The sequence below is a fragment of the Sphaerodactylus townsendi genome, linkage group LG07 (assembly GCF_021028975.2).
Source record: "Sphaerodactylus townsendi isolate TG3544 linkage group LG07, MPM_Stown_v2.3, whole genome shotgun sequence".
Lineage (NCBI taxonomy): Eukaryota > Metazoa > Chordata > Lepidosauria > Squamata > Sphaerodactylidae > Sphaerodactylus > Sphaerodactylus townsendi.
In genome coordinates, this window is record NC_059431.1 from 40,738,036 (window position 1) to 40,753,631 (window position 15,596).

Genomic DNA, 15,596 nt, shown 5'->3' on the forward strand with positions numbered 1-15,596 from the left:
TGAACATAGCACCCAAAGATCAATTGGATTACTGCTTCAGGGAGTGCCCTTCATCGACCCGCACTGGCCAGATGTGTCAGAGCCCTTCATCGACCCGCACTGGCCAGGTGTGTCAGAGTTCACCCTCTTCTGAAAAGGGGGCGATCACTGAGGCATGAGGGGAGCATGTCCAGTGGTGGGATCCAAAAATTTTAGTAACAGGTTCCCATGGTGGTGGGATTCAAACAGTAGCGTAGTGCCAATGGGGCTGGGTGGGGCATGACGGGGGCGTAGCCGGGCATTCCAGGGGCGGGGCATTAATAATTTCTCTGTTACTGTAAAAAACTCTTACTGTAAAAAAAAATTCCTAATTTCCAGCTGGTATCTTTCTGTCCATAATTTAAACTCATTATAGCAAATCCTATCGTCTACTGCCAACAGAAACAACTACTTCTCCTCTATTGACTTCCTGTCAAATACCTAATACTTTCAAATACTTAATTTTGTTTCTAGAAATCAAAAGAAGGATACTTTCCTTAAACAAGGAACTTTACCATATTTCTAAAACATGTTTTTAAAACAGCCCAACAGGGAGAATTATCCCGTTTTCTACCTTCACTAACCAGCCACATAGGAAACAACAGGACTTTATGATTTTTGGACCTAATGGAATTTCTAACGGAAAATCAGACCCAATTAGTAACCCCCTCTCGGCACACACAAATAATTAGTAACCCACTCTCGGGAACTGGCATGTCCCCTTTGCCTATATAAGGGACTTATCCTGAGCATCGGCAAACTGAAGCCTTAGGGGGAGAGTGTCGCCCTTTTTGTCCATTAGACGTTTGAGGCAATACTGAGCTTGTGAGAAGTCAGAACATTGTTCTCCTTTAGGCAGAGCACACGCTTGGCATGGCTTTCAAATGCTGTCCAGGTAGAACCACAGAAGCAGCAAGACTTAGAAGGTGCCATTTAGCCTCATTGCTTCATGAGGTGGCACCAATAGTTTTTCAAAGGACTAAATGCAAAAACAAATAAAAACATAAAACCAAACTACTTTAACTGTTTGAACTATAAAAGTAAACTAAAAACACTCTAGCTCAAAAAAGTTCTCCAGAAAAAAATTCTCAGACTTAACCAGAAAGCTCAGTTAACAGAGTACAAAAACACACCAGCTCCATGCAGCAGCGAAAAGAAAACTGGAAGGAGTGAGTGTACTCCTCCACTTGGTCACATGTTCCTGGGTGGAAAAAGTGGCTATCTTGGGCTTGTGTCGGGTGGAGGAGAGCACTCAACTAGTACCTAGAAGCTCTGTAAAAGCTCCGTAGCTGGCCCGCTCAAAGGCAGTCCCACATGAGACTGTACAGAGGCCACAATGATAAACTATCAGGTATTTATATCGCTCAGTCACTGCACTATAGCAATCATTCACAACTGAATCTGGCTTGTGCAGGCAAGAAAATCTACTTGTGATTATTGCTGTAGCAGAACCATAGTGCAATATCCACTGAGATGGGGATTCAGCAGAGCTCTGGTTTGTGATACTGAATCAGTGGTAATGCATGAGCATTTATATCATTGGGTACTAGGGACAAAATGTATCCACTTCCCACTTCTTGAGCTTTCTGGATAAAGAGAAGAAACTTCAGAAATAGAAACTTTTTTCAAATGCTAGCCATATTACAATAGAGTTTTCTTTGTGCTACTATATACAGTATCTCCATCTTATATCATATTTTCTTTAACATGAAACAGAATCCAACAAGGCATTCAAAATGTACCACCCCCACCACTGCTGTTTATTTCATGGATTCCTGGAGATGCCTCTTGTAATGGAACATTTTGGAAGACTTTTCTGCCCTGCCCTGCTCTGCTAATAATCTCATTGTAGGTGGCTTACTGAGATCAGTGCAATGCCTTTTGAAAGGCTTGATATTTTATAGCCAAAATGCTATATTAAAAATACTAAAAATAAACGAAGCTTTTATTTTGGTCTACTGAAAGAGAATGCCGAAATTCTATTATTGCTATAAACACTTCCATAAAATAAATGGTGAATGAAAGCTTTGCAAAGTTAAAAGCAATTTCCAAAAGGGCAATACAGCAGCACACATGCTAATAACACTATTAATATGACTAATGAATTCTGCTTGAATTCATATGCAAAGGAAGGTAGGTAAGGGGACAACCTGCAGAATCTATGTCAAGTGCATCACTCAGGTAAAAATGCCCTTGGATACTGCACAGCCAGTTTTATCACTGATCAGTGCAATTAATGGGAATTAATATTACACTGAAGAGGGCAAAGCTGAATGTTTTTCAAGCATGGCCAGAAGGGATAAAGATGAAGTCAGCAGGTAGGCTCTACGCCAGGGGGCAGGCAGTTAATAACAAAGGGTCATTGCGACTGCTACTTTATTTTTCATGCTTTGGATTTTTGCAGATTAAATCCTGTGCTTTGATCATATGAACCTGACCATTACACTTTTGCAACTCTCCTGGCAGAAAAGTGAAATGAGAAAATAAAGGTATATGGATTATGAACATGAGAAAGAGGGGGAGAGAGGCAGACTTTAAAATTCACTGCCGTTGCATGGGCATGCAGATGCTCTTAACATTAAAAGACATAGGATGGTATCAAGCGGAGAAAGGAGAAAACTCATTTTGTGTAAACACAAGCCTCTTTCAGATTACTGTTCTAAACTAAATTGTTATCTGTTATTAGCCTGATTCTGAGTAAAACAATACAAGGATGGGCATTTCATACAGCTGATTTCAATCTGTTAATGAGACATCTCTAAAGTGATCTGAAATATTTTGGGCATTTGAAACAGAGATGCATCCCCCCCCCCCACTTTTCACACCACAATCTTATTGAGCTTTTTTCTTTCTTTTTTTTTTAAAAAGGAAGGTTCTAAGACTAGTGCTATAGCAATCCATATACATCCAAATGATGGCAATACTGAATTGCTATACCACCAGATTTGTTGGACTGCTTGGGTGCCATAGAGCTATAGCAGTAAACTTAGAATGTTCTAAAAAAGCCAAAAAAGAACACACTGTGAAAAAAGGTGACAAAAAAGCAGTCCTTTCAGAAGTGCTCCAGACACTTTAAGCAGGATATTGCAGTGACTCAGAAGCACAAGGGAAAAGGGAAAAAGCAGTTTTCATAAAAAATGGCTTTGCCCCAGGATGCCAATGGCTTTGTATGACAAGGTTAAAAAAATCCAATAGCAGCTGGGAGCCAAAACAGTTGATTCTGAAATGACACAATCTGTTAGCAGCTGGCTGCTCAAACAGATCATATGGGCAGTGTGAAAGGGGCCACAGACCATTCTGACCTAGTATTTACATAAACTACTTTTGTTGTCCTACTGAAAGCCAGGACTCAGTCAAAAATAGTCACTAGTTTTCATTAACATTTTCAGCACTCTCGGAAAACAATGCTATCAAGTTCCTCTTCCCAGTGATTGTTTCATATTTTTCATATCCCAGTGATTGTTTCATATTTTTCATTTCAAACTTTTTCATATTCACTGTACTCTTGTTCATCATACTCCTTCAGTTTTTCAAGTAACAAACTCAGATTCAAAACCAGTAACATTGTCAAGTTACACGAATTGGATTCAAAAACAGCTGTGACACAGAACTGATTTCATTTGTTTTCAGTGACAGTACCACATAGACAAATCTGACTGCCTGTATAGCATTGGTCTAATTCTGGCAAAGTTTAATTCAAAGGATAGGTTACCCAATCTAGATCCTGCTGGAGAATTGGGGTGTCAACTGTAAGGGTCTGGTATGCCAGTTAATAATTGAGACTCAGGAATATTTCTAGAGCTTTATTGAACTGTGTCAGATCCTGGGTTTCAAGAAACCTCCTGCCTTTTGCACTCAGTATATATCTTCAAACATTACCCCTTCAGGTACTCTCCCCTCCCATCTATTCCCACATTAGTTCACATAAGAAAGGACAGTGTGAATGCAACATTATTATGACTAAGTCAAGGCCAGGACAGACATCCTCTCTTCCCCAGGAAGCCGGAGAGATGGCGGGGGGGGGGGGGGGGTTGCCTAATTCTCTAGTTACAAGCAGCTATAGAAAATCAGCAAGGCCTTCAGGCCATAGATAACAACAAGTGCAGGTGTGACCTTGGCCCCAGGCTTGGGATGTCAGGCCCAGCGTGAGCCAGGCCTGAAATCAACCAACAAAAACTCTTATAAATGCGGAGGTATCCTAGAAAGTAGTAGTGGCAGACTCTAATCTGGAGAACCAGGTTTGATTCACCACTTCTCCATGTGAAACTTACTGGGGACCTTGAGCCAGTCACCATTCTCAGAACTCTCTCAGCCCATGAGGAGGCAGGCATTGGCAAACAACCTCTGACTGTCTCATGTCTTTAAAATAATATAGGGTGCCGGTAAGTCAACTGTGATACATGGTGGCACACATTCATCCAGCCTTGGAGATCAAAAGAAAAAGGATATTCAGGCAGGCGTATTCAGAATTCTGGACAGATCACAATTCATTCTGAATCCCAAAGCTCTAGAATTCAGACTCCCAGCTATGTGTTGGGGTGTGTGTGTGTGTGGAGAGGGCATTTATGCTGTGTAGAGGAGGGGCATGAGAATCAAAGATAATTTTGAATAATAGGGCCCTGGCTGTCAGTAAGTCAACTCTCAAGCAGCTTCTTGCTGCTCACCCCAGAGGCCAGCCTGATCTGGAATAGATGAGGCAAGCAGAGCTGTGGGCTTGTCCTGGTACGTAGCTCAGATTTAAATGAGTTATCCTGAAGCAGGCAGATAGCAAGGGCTAGAGGCATGATTCATAGTTTGGGAGGCAGTCCAAGGTCAAGCATGATTCAGATAGAGTCCTAAGTGTCAACACAGGAGACGGCAATCCAAGTCATGAGTCAAAGTCAGTACAAGAAGTCAGGATACCAGAAATCCAAAGTATATTAAAGATATAATACCAATATATTGGGCGGGGGGGGGGGGGGGCACACACAAGTTACTTCCACAACAGCCAAGCCTAAGTGATGGCTTAAATAGCATTTTATTTTACTGGTGTAGTGGAGCCACCTGTTGGTAATTAGGCTGATCTGACAAGCCAAGTTGTGTGTTTCAGCCCTGCTCTGCTTTGTCACTGCTGTCAGAAAGGACTCTACGCTGGGTTTTTGCCCTGGCACTGTAGCATCTCTGTTGCATTTCAGGTGGAACCCATTTCCTCCTCTGTTCCAGTGGCTTTGGCAAGCCCTCTGGAGGTGCTGCTTGTTGCAAAGTGTCAGGCCCAGCTGGAGCCCTTGAGCTGGAAGGTTGAGCCATCTTTTGGATGTGGCTGTACCTCTGTTCTGATTTTTGCCTGTGGCTATTCTCCTGTTCTGACTACTGCCTGCAGCTGTTCCTCTGTTCTCAAACTGCCTTCTATTTCCCCTTCATCTGAGGAGCTCTCAGCAGGCTGGCTCAGGTGAAAGTGATACTTGGCATTCAACAGTTCTCTCATGGCATTCCTGACCTCTTAATTTCTCTTAGGCTCCACCCTGTTTTACTGTTCTGAAGGAGCCTGATTTTGGAGGGGCAAAGAAAGCTGTAGTCATAGTGGGAGATAAGTAAATCATCTTTCTATTCGTGGAACATTGCTGCTTAGGATTCAAGCCATAATATTTATGTAAGTCTTCCCAATCATACATGAAAATGAAAAGGAACAACAAAATATTACTTGAATTACTTGAATATATTAACTGAAAATAAATGGGCGATTAACATCCATGTGGGCTCAAGAGCCCTCACATGCACGTACTTGATTTTTTCACACACACACACCCTTTATAAATCTATATCTATACCACTGACTGACTGACTGACTGACTGACTGACTGACTGACTGACTGACTGACTCATCAACAGAACTCAAAAACCACCTAACCTACAAAGTTGAAATTTGGCTCACCTGTTCATTATGTGGTTTAGGTGCTCACTAAGAAAGGATTTTTCAAAATATTCAGTTTTACTGGAGTTATTACACATTTACTGTTGAACTCTGGCCATCTGTGCTACTGTTGAACTCTGGCCATCTGCACGAACATTCTAAAGGTGACAGTTAAAAACCTGCTTGCCAAGCTAAAGGATGCAGTACAGGGAATACAAATGATTCGTTTCACAGGAGATTTTAATGAAAGGCACTTTGACGCTCTGATAATGCCCACCAAACAACAAGCACAATTGAGCCAATGGTGGCCCAATTGGATTCTACCACCAACCTCCTCAACTCATACAAACCTGTTCCTTCTGTTGAAACAGCTAAAGGGAGTAGAGGGATTAAACGCAGAAAGCGATTTACAGATTTGATTAGAAAAAGGCAAGTAAGGGAAGCTGCTGCAAAATATGCAAAAAAACAACCCAGAAGTTCACAGACAGGCTGTGATGAGGTATGCTGAATGTCACCCCGAAGTTCATAGAGTGGCTGTGATGAGGTATGCTGAATGTCACCCCAAAGTTCACAAACAGGCTGCAAAAAAGTATGCTGAATGTCACCCCAAAGTTAACAGACAGGCTGTGAAAAAGTACTCCTCCACCCACCCTCACGTTAACAACACTGCTACAGCCAAATACTATCAAAATAGATTACAAAACACACTATCACCTTGGACTACTAAACATTTGTCGGGTTTTCCATATGGACATCAGATTGCTTACTGTGGAGATAAATTTATTGCTCTCAGCCTCCAATCACCCTGTGCTTGGTGTCGTGCTCTGAAGTGGTGGGATGAGTCCCCAGGAATGTGCTGCAGTGGTGGTACAGTCCACCTCCCTGCCCTTCAACCCTACCCTGAACCTCTTCATAGCCTTCTCACTCATCAGCATCCAATGGCAGAACACTTCCTTTCTGAATCCCGAAAATACAACGGCTGCTTCCAAATGAAGTCTTTTGGAGCCCACCAGGTGAAAGAGAACAATAACACATTGCATTAGAAAAAGACAACTACAGGAAGCTGCTGCAAAATAATGTGAAAACAAACCCATCAGTCCACAGATAGGGTGTGAGGAAATATGCTGCATGTCACCCCAAAGTTCACAAACAGGCTGTACAGAAGTATGTTGAATGTCACCCCGAAATTCATAGAGAGCCTGTGATGAAGTATGCGTAGCAAAGCATGGGTGCCCTGCTAGTATAGTTATATTCTGTAAAATCTTTGTTGTAATATATTTGTAGGCAGTATGTTAAAAAGAATAAGGAGAGAAGCAACAAATACAGCATGATGACAATTGAGCCCTGCAGCGTTAAGGCAGGATATAAATCCAATATAAATATAAATAAATAAATAAATGATAGAAGGCATATTATTTTGCTAAATTTCTACTTGTTGAAGTCCTTGTACTCAGAGTTGCAAAATATAAATACAACATGAGTAGTACCATATGTATACAAAATGCCATATTGCTTCCTGTCTGGAGTATCTTCTCCTGCTTTATGTGTCTGAGAGCTAATTCACACTTTGCATGCCAGATGTGTTATGTAATATGGACTAGGGTTTACTGCAGACATTTGTACCTTCTATAGACTTCACTAACATGAGAAAAATATATATATTTCCCAAGAAGTTTGTAAATTCACCTCTCTACACTTCATGTATCAGAACTTCTCTGAAGCAACCTTAACTGGCATTAGAGGGCTTTATGTAATTTGCCAGGAGAGGAAAAAAAATAGGCATAACTTTTCCAAGACTGACAGAAAATGTGCCACCTGGTTGCAGAATTTATCAATTTGTATACATAATCAAGTAAAATAGGAAAACCTTTTGAACATCACAGAAATAATAGGGCTGTCATCTCTTTTCCTTTACACTTCCCTAATTCCCTGCCCATCTGCACACAACCACAGATCAATTATTACCAGTAGAGGAATAACACAACCAAATAAACCTGCACTGCCTCTAAAGGAATCCTATTTTCTATGACCCACAAACTGGGCAAGAAATTCAGCGTATAAATGTCAATTTTACTCTTTAGTTAACCACCAAATGTCATATACCAGAATTGTTTTTAAAAAATTTAGAATATGTGTCAGGCAAGAGAGACTGTAGCTCTCATTCAATCCTGAAGAAGTGTACATGGTGTTCTGAGGCCCTTGAAAGGCATTGGGTTTATCAAAAGACCATCCACATGATTTAAGGGGCCTTCAATTGTCTCTTGTTAGATAAGGACCCTGAAGATTTACAGTTTTGTTTAGATTCCGCTGAAGTCCTTAACAGTAAAAAAATGAGTCAAAAGATGGCAATAGTGTTTCCTACATGAGTAGTTTCCTACATTGTGTGTATGTGGCTGTTAAGTGGAGACAAGGCACTTCTGAATCATGGCAACCCTAAGAATCAATGTTCTCCAAAATATCCTATCATTAACAGCCTAGCTTGGGTCTTGCACACTGTGGGACATGGCTTCCCTAATAAAATCTGTCCATCTCATGCTGAGTTCATCTTTTCCTGCTGCTTTCAATCTTTCCTAGCCTTATTGTCTTTTCCAGTGATTCTTGCCTTCCCATCATGTGACCAAAATACAACAGCTCCAGTTTAGTCATTTTAGCTTCTAGGGACAGTTCAAGCTTGATTTGATCTAGAACCCACTTATTTCATTTTTTGGTCCATTGTATCCAGACACTCTCTTCTAACACCACATTTTTAAAAAACTACTTTCTTCCTGTCAGCTTTCCTCCTACCTTAGCTGGAGGGAATTCTCCTTTAGCTTTGGTGGCTCTTCCCTCAATGGAAATGAAAGGATGGAGAAACTGAGACTACAGGAAGGTTCTAAAAACTGATTCGGTGAAAAACTACCTTGCTGAAGGGAGAGGCTGGTAGATCCATAAATGATAGCTGTTCCTGGCTTGCTTCCCTTCCTCTCCTATGACTTGTGCTACTCCAATCAAAAGACTCAGCAGCTTTATAAAGGTGACACTTTCACGGCCCTAGACACACCTTGAAGACTGTTGCACAGTCTTGCTGACCTCAGCTCCTTATCAGTCCCAACACTTCCAATGCCCTTGCTTTTGCAGATAAACAGGCAGCATTTCTCTTGTAGCAGACCCTCATTTTTCCTCCCAATGAGTTGGCATCACACTGACTAAATCTAGGCATCTTTAATTATTCAGGTAATAAACAGAAAAGGCAGATGCTGCAAGAGTTTTCCTCCCTCCTGTCTTCATGCGGAAGTTCAGAGACAAGATAGTAATCACGCTGCTGAATTGCTTAGCAACTGCAGGTTTAAAAAAACCTAATAAGTCATAATTTATATGTGAAAAAATTGCAGGGGGCTAGTAGCACACTTCTGGTGCACTTATGACTACATGCTGAGAATTCCATTCCCCACTGACAGTTGATTCAAAACACAGCAATATACAACCATTCTAATATGTAAATTGAGCACTGTCTGGTGAAATAGTCATCTGTTTAGTGATTTGTTGCTCTTTTACATATTAGCCTACCCGGCAACTTCTGTAAATCATCCTACCACTGAAAACAAGTAATGTGAACAGCTTCTTAATGAATTCATAGTGCTGAATCAATCTTGCTAGAGCTACATATGTTAAAGAAGGAAGATCTGCAATTGTTTCAAACAACCAAATGTGGTTTCTGCATCCTCCCATCAGTTCACCATGCACATCTGGAGATGGAAGTAATAATGGTTTTCAGAATTCATTAATCAAGTTCAAATCTTCATTCTGTTTGACAAATAATTAATTATAATTCTATACCTCTTTAGAACTTCTACCATAATAAAATGATCCAGTAAATAAAATATAATAAATTTGCCCTGAAACTATTTAATTAAAATCAGACACTTTGTTTTCGGTGCTATGGAACAAACATGACACCCAATTGCATATCAAAATTTTGTTTGGGATCTAAGATAGTCCATTATTCAGTTCAAGTATTTCCTTAATGGCATGATCCATAATCCAGTTAAACAGAAGTGTCTGGCTTTAAACTGATTTATTTCCATCAGTATAAATTTCAGCTCCAGAAGACACTGTTCAAGTATAGGATCTATATTAGTATCTTATGATTTAAATTCTCAGAACCGAATTGAAAACATGGTCATTTCTTAAATGCAAATGCACTAAGTTCTCATTTGGATGATGGACTTTTATCTAAAGACAAAAACAGATTTTATTTATTTATTTATTTATTTATTTATACTTTGGGCTTCTAGACCGCCCCATCCCCGAGGGGCTCTGGGCGGTGGTAATCAAATCTTCTAAACAACTTATGAACAAGGAATAATTCCCACCATCACAAGATTTCATTAGGTATTAGAAACTCATCAAAAATTGTTTCTTTAGTCTGAGAAATCCACAGCTTGTACCAAACTCTTGAAACAGCACAATAGGTGAAATGGATGTCCACTGAAAACATCATTCTTCATTATTTGTCTTTGCAGGTTTGCACTCCGCCAGCAAGGACATTTTAAAACTTTCAAGGAAATGAGTACTTTATGACAGATGAGGTCAAGCAAACAAGGACAAGAAAAAAAGTTTTAGAAGTTCAGAAATTCATTAAAATAGAATAACTATGGGGTTGATCTAAGAAGTTTCTAGCCATGTAATACAATAAAAATATGCAAAATCTACATGATAATGAACTCAAAATAGCATAATCCATGATTGTGTTCAAGAAAGCAAAGTCCAGGATGCAGAGATGCCACACATGGAAGCCAGAGAGCAGCTTCTTAACACTGCATTAGCGCTGATAATATCCGCAGTATTCCACCAACACAGAGCCAAGCACCTCGACTTCATCACTCAAAGTGCCAAGGATCTCAATTCATTGTATACATGAATTGCTTCACATAATTCTTCCTTCAGCGGACACTTTTTCTTGCCCCCGATGAAAGGACAGAGGAACTCTGGATGTGATCTTATGCATTGTTGCCTAATATATTTCCTTCTGTGTAAGTGGAAAACTTACTCCATCTGCTAGCAGAACATGAAGGTGAGGGTGATTCTGCCTCTTCACTGCATTCTCCCATGCTGTGTAGCATCTGCCTACTCTGACCTCTAGCACCAGCTATGGATTTGTTTGCGATTGCTTTCTGGAGGGGTGAAATCTCCAGTCTGAATGCAAACATGGGAAACCAGGTTCATTAATAACAAGCTACACTTGTTATTAGTGTTCTGTGCAGAAACCACCAATATATTTTCCTTTTAAGAAGGTATCTGTGATCTTAGGTTATACCTAAGGGGCAAAAAAAGCAAAGTGTCGGCCTGGTAGAAAAAGAAGTGAAAAAGATCCTGCTAGCTTGCCATTTGGGTTGATTTTGTTTCTCTGCTTGCAGGTAAGAACATAAGAACATAAGAACATAAGAACTAGCCTGCTGGATCAGACCAGAGTCCATCTAGTCCAGCATTCTGCTACTCGCAGTGGCCCACCAGGTGCCTTTGGGAGCTCACATGCAGGATGTGAAAGCAATGGCCTTCTGCTGCTGCTGCTGCTCCTGAGCACCTGGTCTGCTAAGGCATTTGCAATCTGAGATCAAGGAGGATCAAGATTGGTAGCCATAGATTGACTTCCCCTCCATAAATCTGTCCAAGCCCCTTTTAAAGCTATCCAGGTTAGTGGCCATCACCACCTCCTGTGGCAGCATATTCCAAACACCAATCACACGTTGCGTGAAGAAGTGTTTCCTTTTATTAGTCCTAATTCTTCCCCCCAGCATTTTCAATGAATGCCCCCTGGTTCTAGTATTGTGAGAAAGAGAGAAAATTTCTCTCTGTCAACATTTTCTACCCCATGCATAATTTTATAGACTTCAATCATATCCCCCCTCAGCCGTCTCCTCTCCAAACTAAAGAGTCCCAAACGCTGCAGCCTCTCCTCATAAGGAAGGTGCTCCAATCCTTCAATCATCCTCGTTGCCCTTCTCTGCACTTTTTCTACCTCTTCGATATTCTTTTTGAGATGTGCTGACCAGAACTGAACACAGTACTACAAGTGCGGTCGCACCACTGCTTTATATAAGGGCATGACAATCCTTGCAGTTTTATTATCAACTCCTTTCCTAATTATCCCCAGCATAGAGTTTGCCTTTTTCACAGCTGCCATGCATTGAGTTGACATTCCCATGGAACTATCAACTAAGATGCCCAAATCCCTTTCCTGGTCTGTGACTGATAGCACTGACCCCTGTAGCGTGTATGTGAAGTTTGGATTTTTTGCCCCTATGTGCATCACTTTATATTTAGCTACATTGAACTGCATTTGGCATTTCTTAGCCCACTCACCTAATTTATCAAGGTCCGCTTGGAGCTCTTCGCAATCCTTTGTGGTTCTTACCACCCTACATAATTTGGTATCATCTGCAAACTTGGCCACCACACTACCCACCCCTACTTCCAGGTCATTTATGAATAAGTTAAAGAGCACTGGTCCCAAAACGGATCCTTGGGGGACACAACTCCCTACATCTCTCCATTGTGAGAACGTCCCATTTATACCCACCCTTTGTTTCCTGTTCCTCAACCAGTTTTTAATCCATAGGAGGACTTCCCCTCTTATTCCTTCATTGCTGAGTTTTCTCAACAGTCTCTGGTGAGGAACTTTGTCAAAAGCCTTTTGGAAATCCAAGTAGACAATGTCCACTGGTTCCCCCTTATCCACATGTCTGTTTACACCCTCAAAGAACTCTAGTAAGTTTGTAAGACAGGACTTGCCTCTACAAAAGCCATGCTGACTCTTCCTCAGCAGGTCTTGCTTTTCTACATGTTTAATAATTTTATCTTTAATGATAGATTCTACTAATTTACCAGGAACAGATGTCAAACTGACTGGCCTGTAATTTCCAGGGTCCCCCCTAGACCCTTTCTTAAAGATTGGTGTGACATTGACCATCTTCCAGTCTTCAAGGATGGAGCCTGATTTCAGGGATAAGTTGCATATTAATGTGAGAACATCAGCAATTTCATGCTTGAGCTCTTTAAGAACTCTTGGATGAATGCAATCTGGGCCAGGGGATTTGGTAGCATTTAGTTTATCAATGGCTGCCAGAACTTCTTCCTTGTCTACCACTAACTTCGCTAGTTCCTCGGATTCACCTCCTAAGAAGCTTGGTTCAGGTGCAGGAATGTTCCTCACCTCCTCTTGGGGAAGACAGATGCAAAGAATTCATTCAGCTTCTCTGCAATCTCCCTGTCATCTTTTAGCACACCTTTTGTTTTGTACTTAACCTTGGTGAGGTTAAAGGTACAAATCCATAGCTGTGAGCCAAAAGGAAACAGCCAAAGGTTTCTTGTGCCATGGCTTCCACCATGAGGCCTGAGTTCGGCAGCTTGGTGAGCCAGGACCATTACAACATATGTTTTGTGCTTTCTTTATTTAACGTATATTATTTAAATTGCTAGTTGCAAGTATGAATATGTATGTGTACTTATGTTTTGAACTTTTCTATTAAGTCCCTTTGGAAGGGAAGTGAACAGAGATGTCCTGGTTAAAAAAAAAGTTCACAACAGACTTTAGAACATCAGTTACTCAGTGTAGCAATTCCACAATAAAAAGTGCTCAACTTAGTAGGACTCACTAACAATTGCAAGTGATCACCTGTAGCCACTGTGACTGGTCACTGTGTCCTGATGTCCAGGCATTCACTTTGCCTTGCTTGTCTAGTCGAGCTTTTCTAGGTTCCCATGTAAACATATCCATGTTAAGTGTTCTGAAGATGCTAGAAGCAGTAATCTGATAATCCTGTATGTGTCCTGATTTCATCCCAAGTGGTTCAGAGCAACCTAAAGGAATTTTAAAAATATGTTTGAAAAAAATGCATTTCTGTATTTTTGCACCATTGTTCAGTTGTTTTCAAAGCATTTTGAAATCTAAAATATTTATTTCAACTGCAATTCCACAATAAAACTTTTACAAAGAATCTTTGAAAGTCAACATCAAATGTAAAGCATTATAAAACAATGAAAATAGCAAGGTATCTGTATGTTTGGCTCTATTGTAGGCTGGATTTGGTAGTAAATCAAGGTATAACCCTTGAAACAGAAGCCATTTTTGCATGGCCAGCTGAGCGGGGGTGCATCGGCATAGTTTAAGCTGATGCACCCCCTGGGATCATTCGCATGGACAGTCCCGCTGGATGCGCAGCTGGCGGCGGAACCTTTGCACAGGCTGCACTGACCCCAAATGGCTCTTACCTTCTTCTGGCTTCTGTTGCATTGTGGAGGCCAGGGGACACGCCCCCATGGCCAGAGCAACGGCTCTGGAGTCGGAGGCCAGGAGGCATGTCCCCTGGCCTCCACAACGTGACAGAAGCCAGAAGAAGATAAGAATCATTTGAGGAAGGCGGGGGGGGGGGCGCCACCTTCCACCTGCTGCCGTTTGCACAGCAGCGGGTAGAAGACGCCCCTTTTGAAAAACTTCGCTTGTTGAGCGAGGTTCAAAAGCAGTGTTTTCGTGCTGCTTGGCCAGCATGAGCATGGCACTGCTGCAATGCAGCAGCACCTGCTGTGCAAATAGCACAGTGTTTTTACCATCCCTGGGAACCGTTATTGGACTGTGCGGAAACAGCCAGAGTGTTAATTTCAGACTAAGTAAACTGCAAGCAGTTCATCTTGGTTACTAAACTAAGTCATGATACTGTGGACATCCAGGGCATACAACTCATTCTCTGTAGTGTTTCATGTGTTGCTGCTTAGTTAGCTAAAATAATCAGTATTACTTACTGAAAGATATGATCAGATTGCCATACTGATGCCATACTAAAGAATAAATATATTTATTTATGTATTTGAACCCCCTTTCTCTCCAATGGGAGTTCAAGGAGACTTACATAGCTCTTCTTTCCTTCACTGTATTTTCACAACTGCCTGTGAGATAGGTTAGGCTAGCAGTGTGTGACTGGCCCAAGGTCACACTGCAAGCTTCCATGGCACAGTGGGAAATTTAAACTTGAGTCTCCCAAATCCTAGTCTGATATTCTGTTCACTACACCACCCTGGTGCTGAACTATTATACAACACTGACTTTTATGAATCTTCTGTATCAAGTTTCTCTTGATATATTGTGTCACACTCATTCAACAGTGTACTGAAGCATTAAGAAAAAAAATTGTTCTCCAAAGTAGCTTTATCTTTTTGCATTCTTTTCAGAAGCTTAACTCTTTTCTCCCCCTTCCCTCAAAGCACCAGCAGTTTGTATCTTGTTAGAAATGGCATTTAGCAGCAGTAGTCTGGATTATAGATATTATGCCAAAAGAGAGAGGGTCATAGGGTCATCAGTTAAAGCAGACTTGCTGATTCACTATTATTTCTTCATGTGGCAAGCAGTGGTTTCTTGCATCCAAGGGCTGACCTGACCTTACTTTGGAGACCTGTAGCAGAATGACCACACAGTGTGATTGTCACCTTAAAGCCAATTTCTATTGATTTTTTATATAACACTCACATGGAAGCCAAGTCTTGCTTTCTTTGGTATTAACCTTCATAGGGTTTTTTTTTACTCTCCTCTCAATATTAAGAGACCCATGGCCTCATTATGAAACATTATGGCTTGAACTCAAAAAACTCTGAATGCAGCAGATGTAGCAGGATTAATCTTCACTGATTACTTCCATTTGCAGCATTCTTTGGAAAT

At 41.0% G+C, this 15,596-nt stretch overlaps 1 protein-coding gene across 1 annotated transcript in view; it reads right to left on the minus strand.

Annotated features, from left to right (window-relative positions):
- The window catches only part of EDIL3 (EGF like repeats and discoidin domains 3), a 323,251-nt gene that overhangs the window by 72,216 nt on the left and 235,439 nt on the right, over positions 1–15,596 (minus strand). Inside the window, exon 9 of the mRNA XM_048502911.1 lies at positions 13,563–13,747. Coding sequence (XP_048358868.1) covers positions 13,563–13,747 — 185 coding nt within the window. The remainder of the gene's footprint in view (positions 1–13,562; positions 13,748–15,596) is intronic.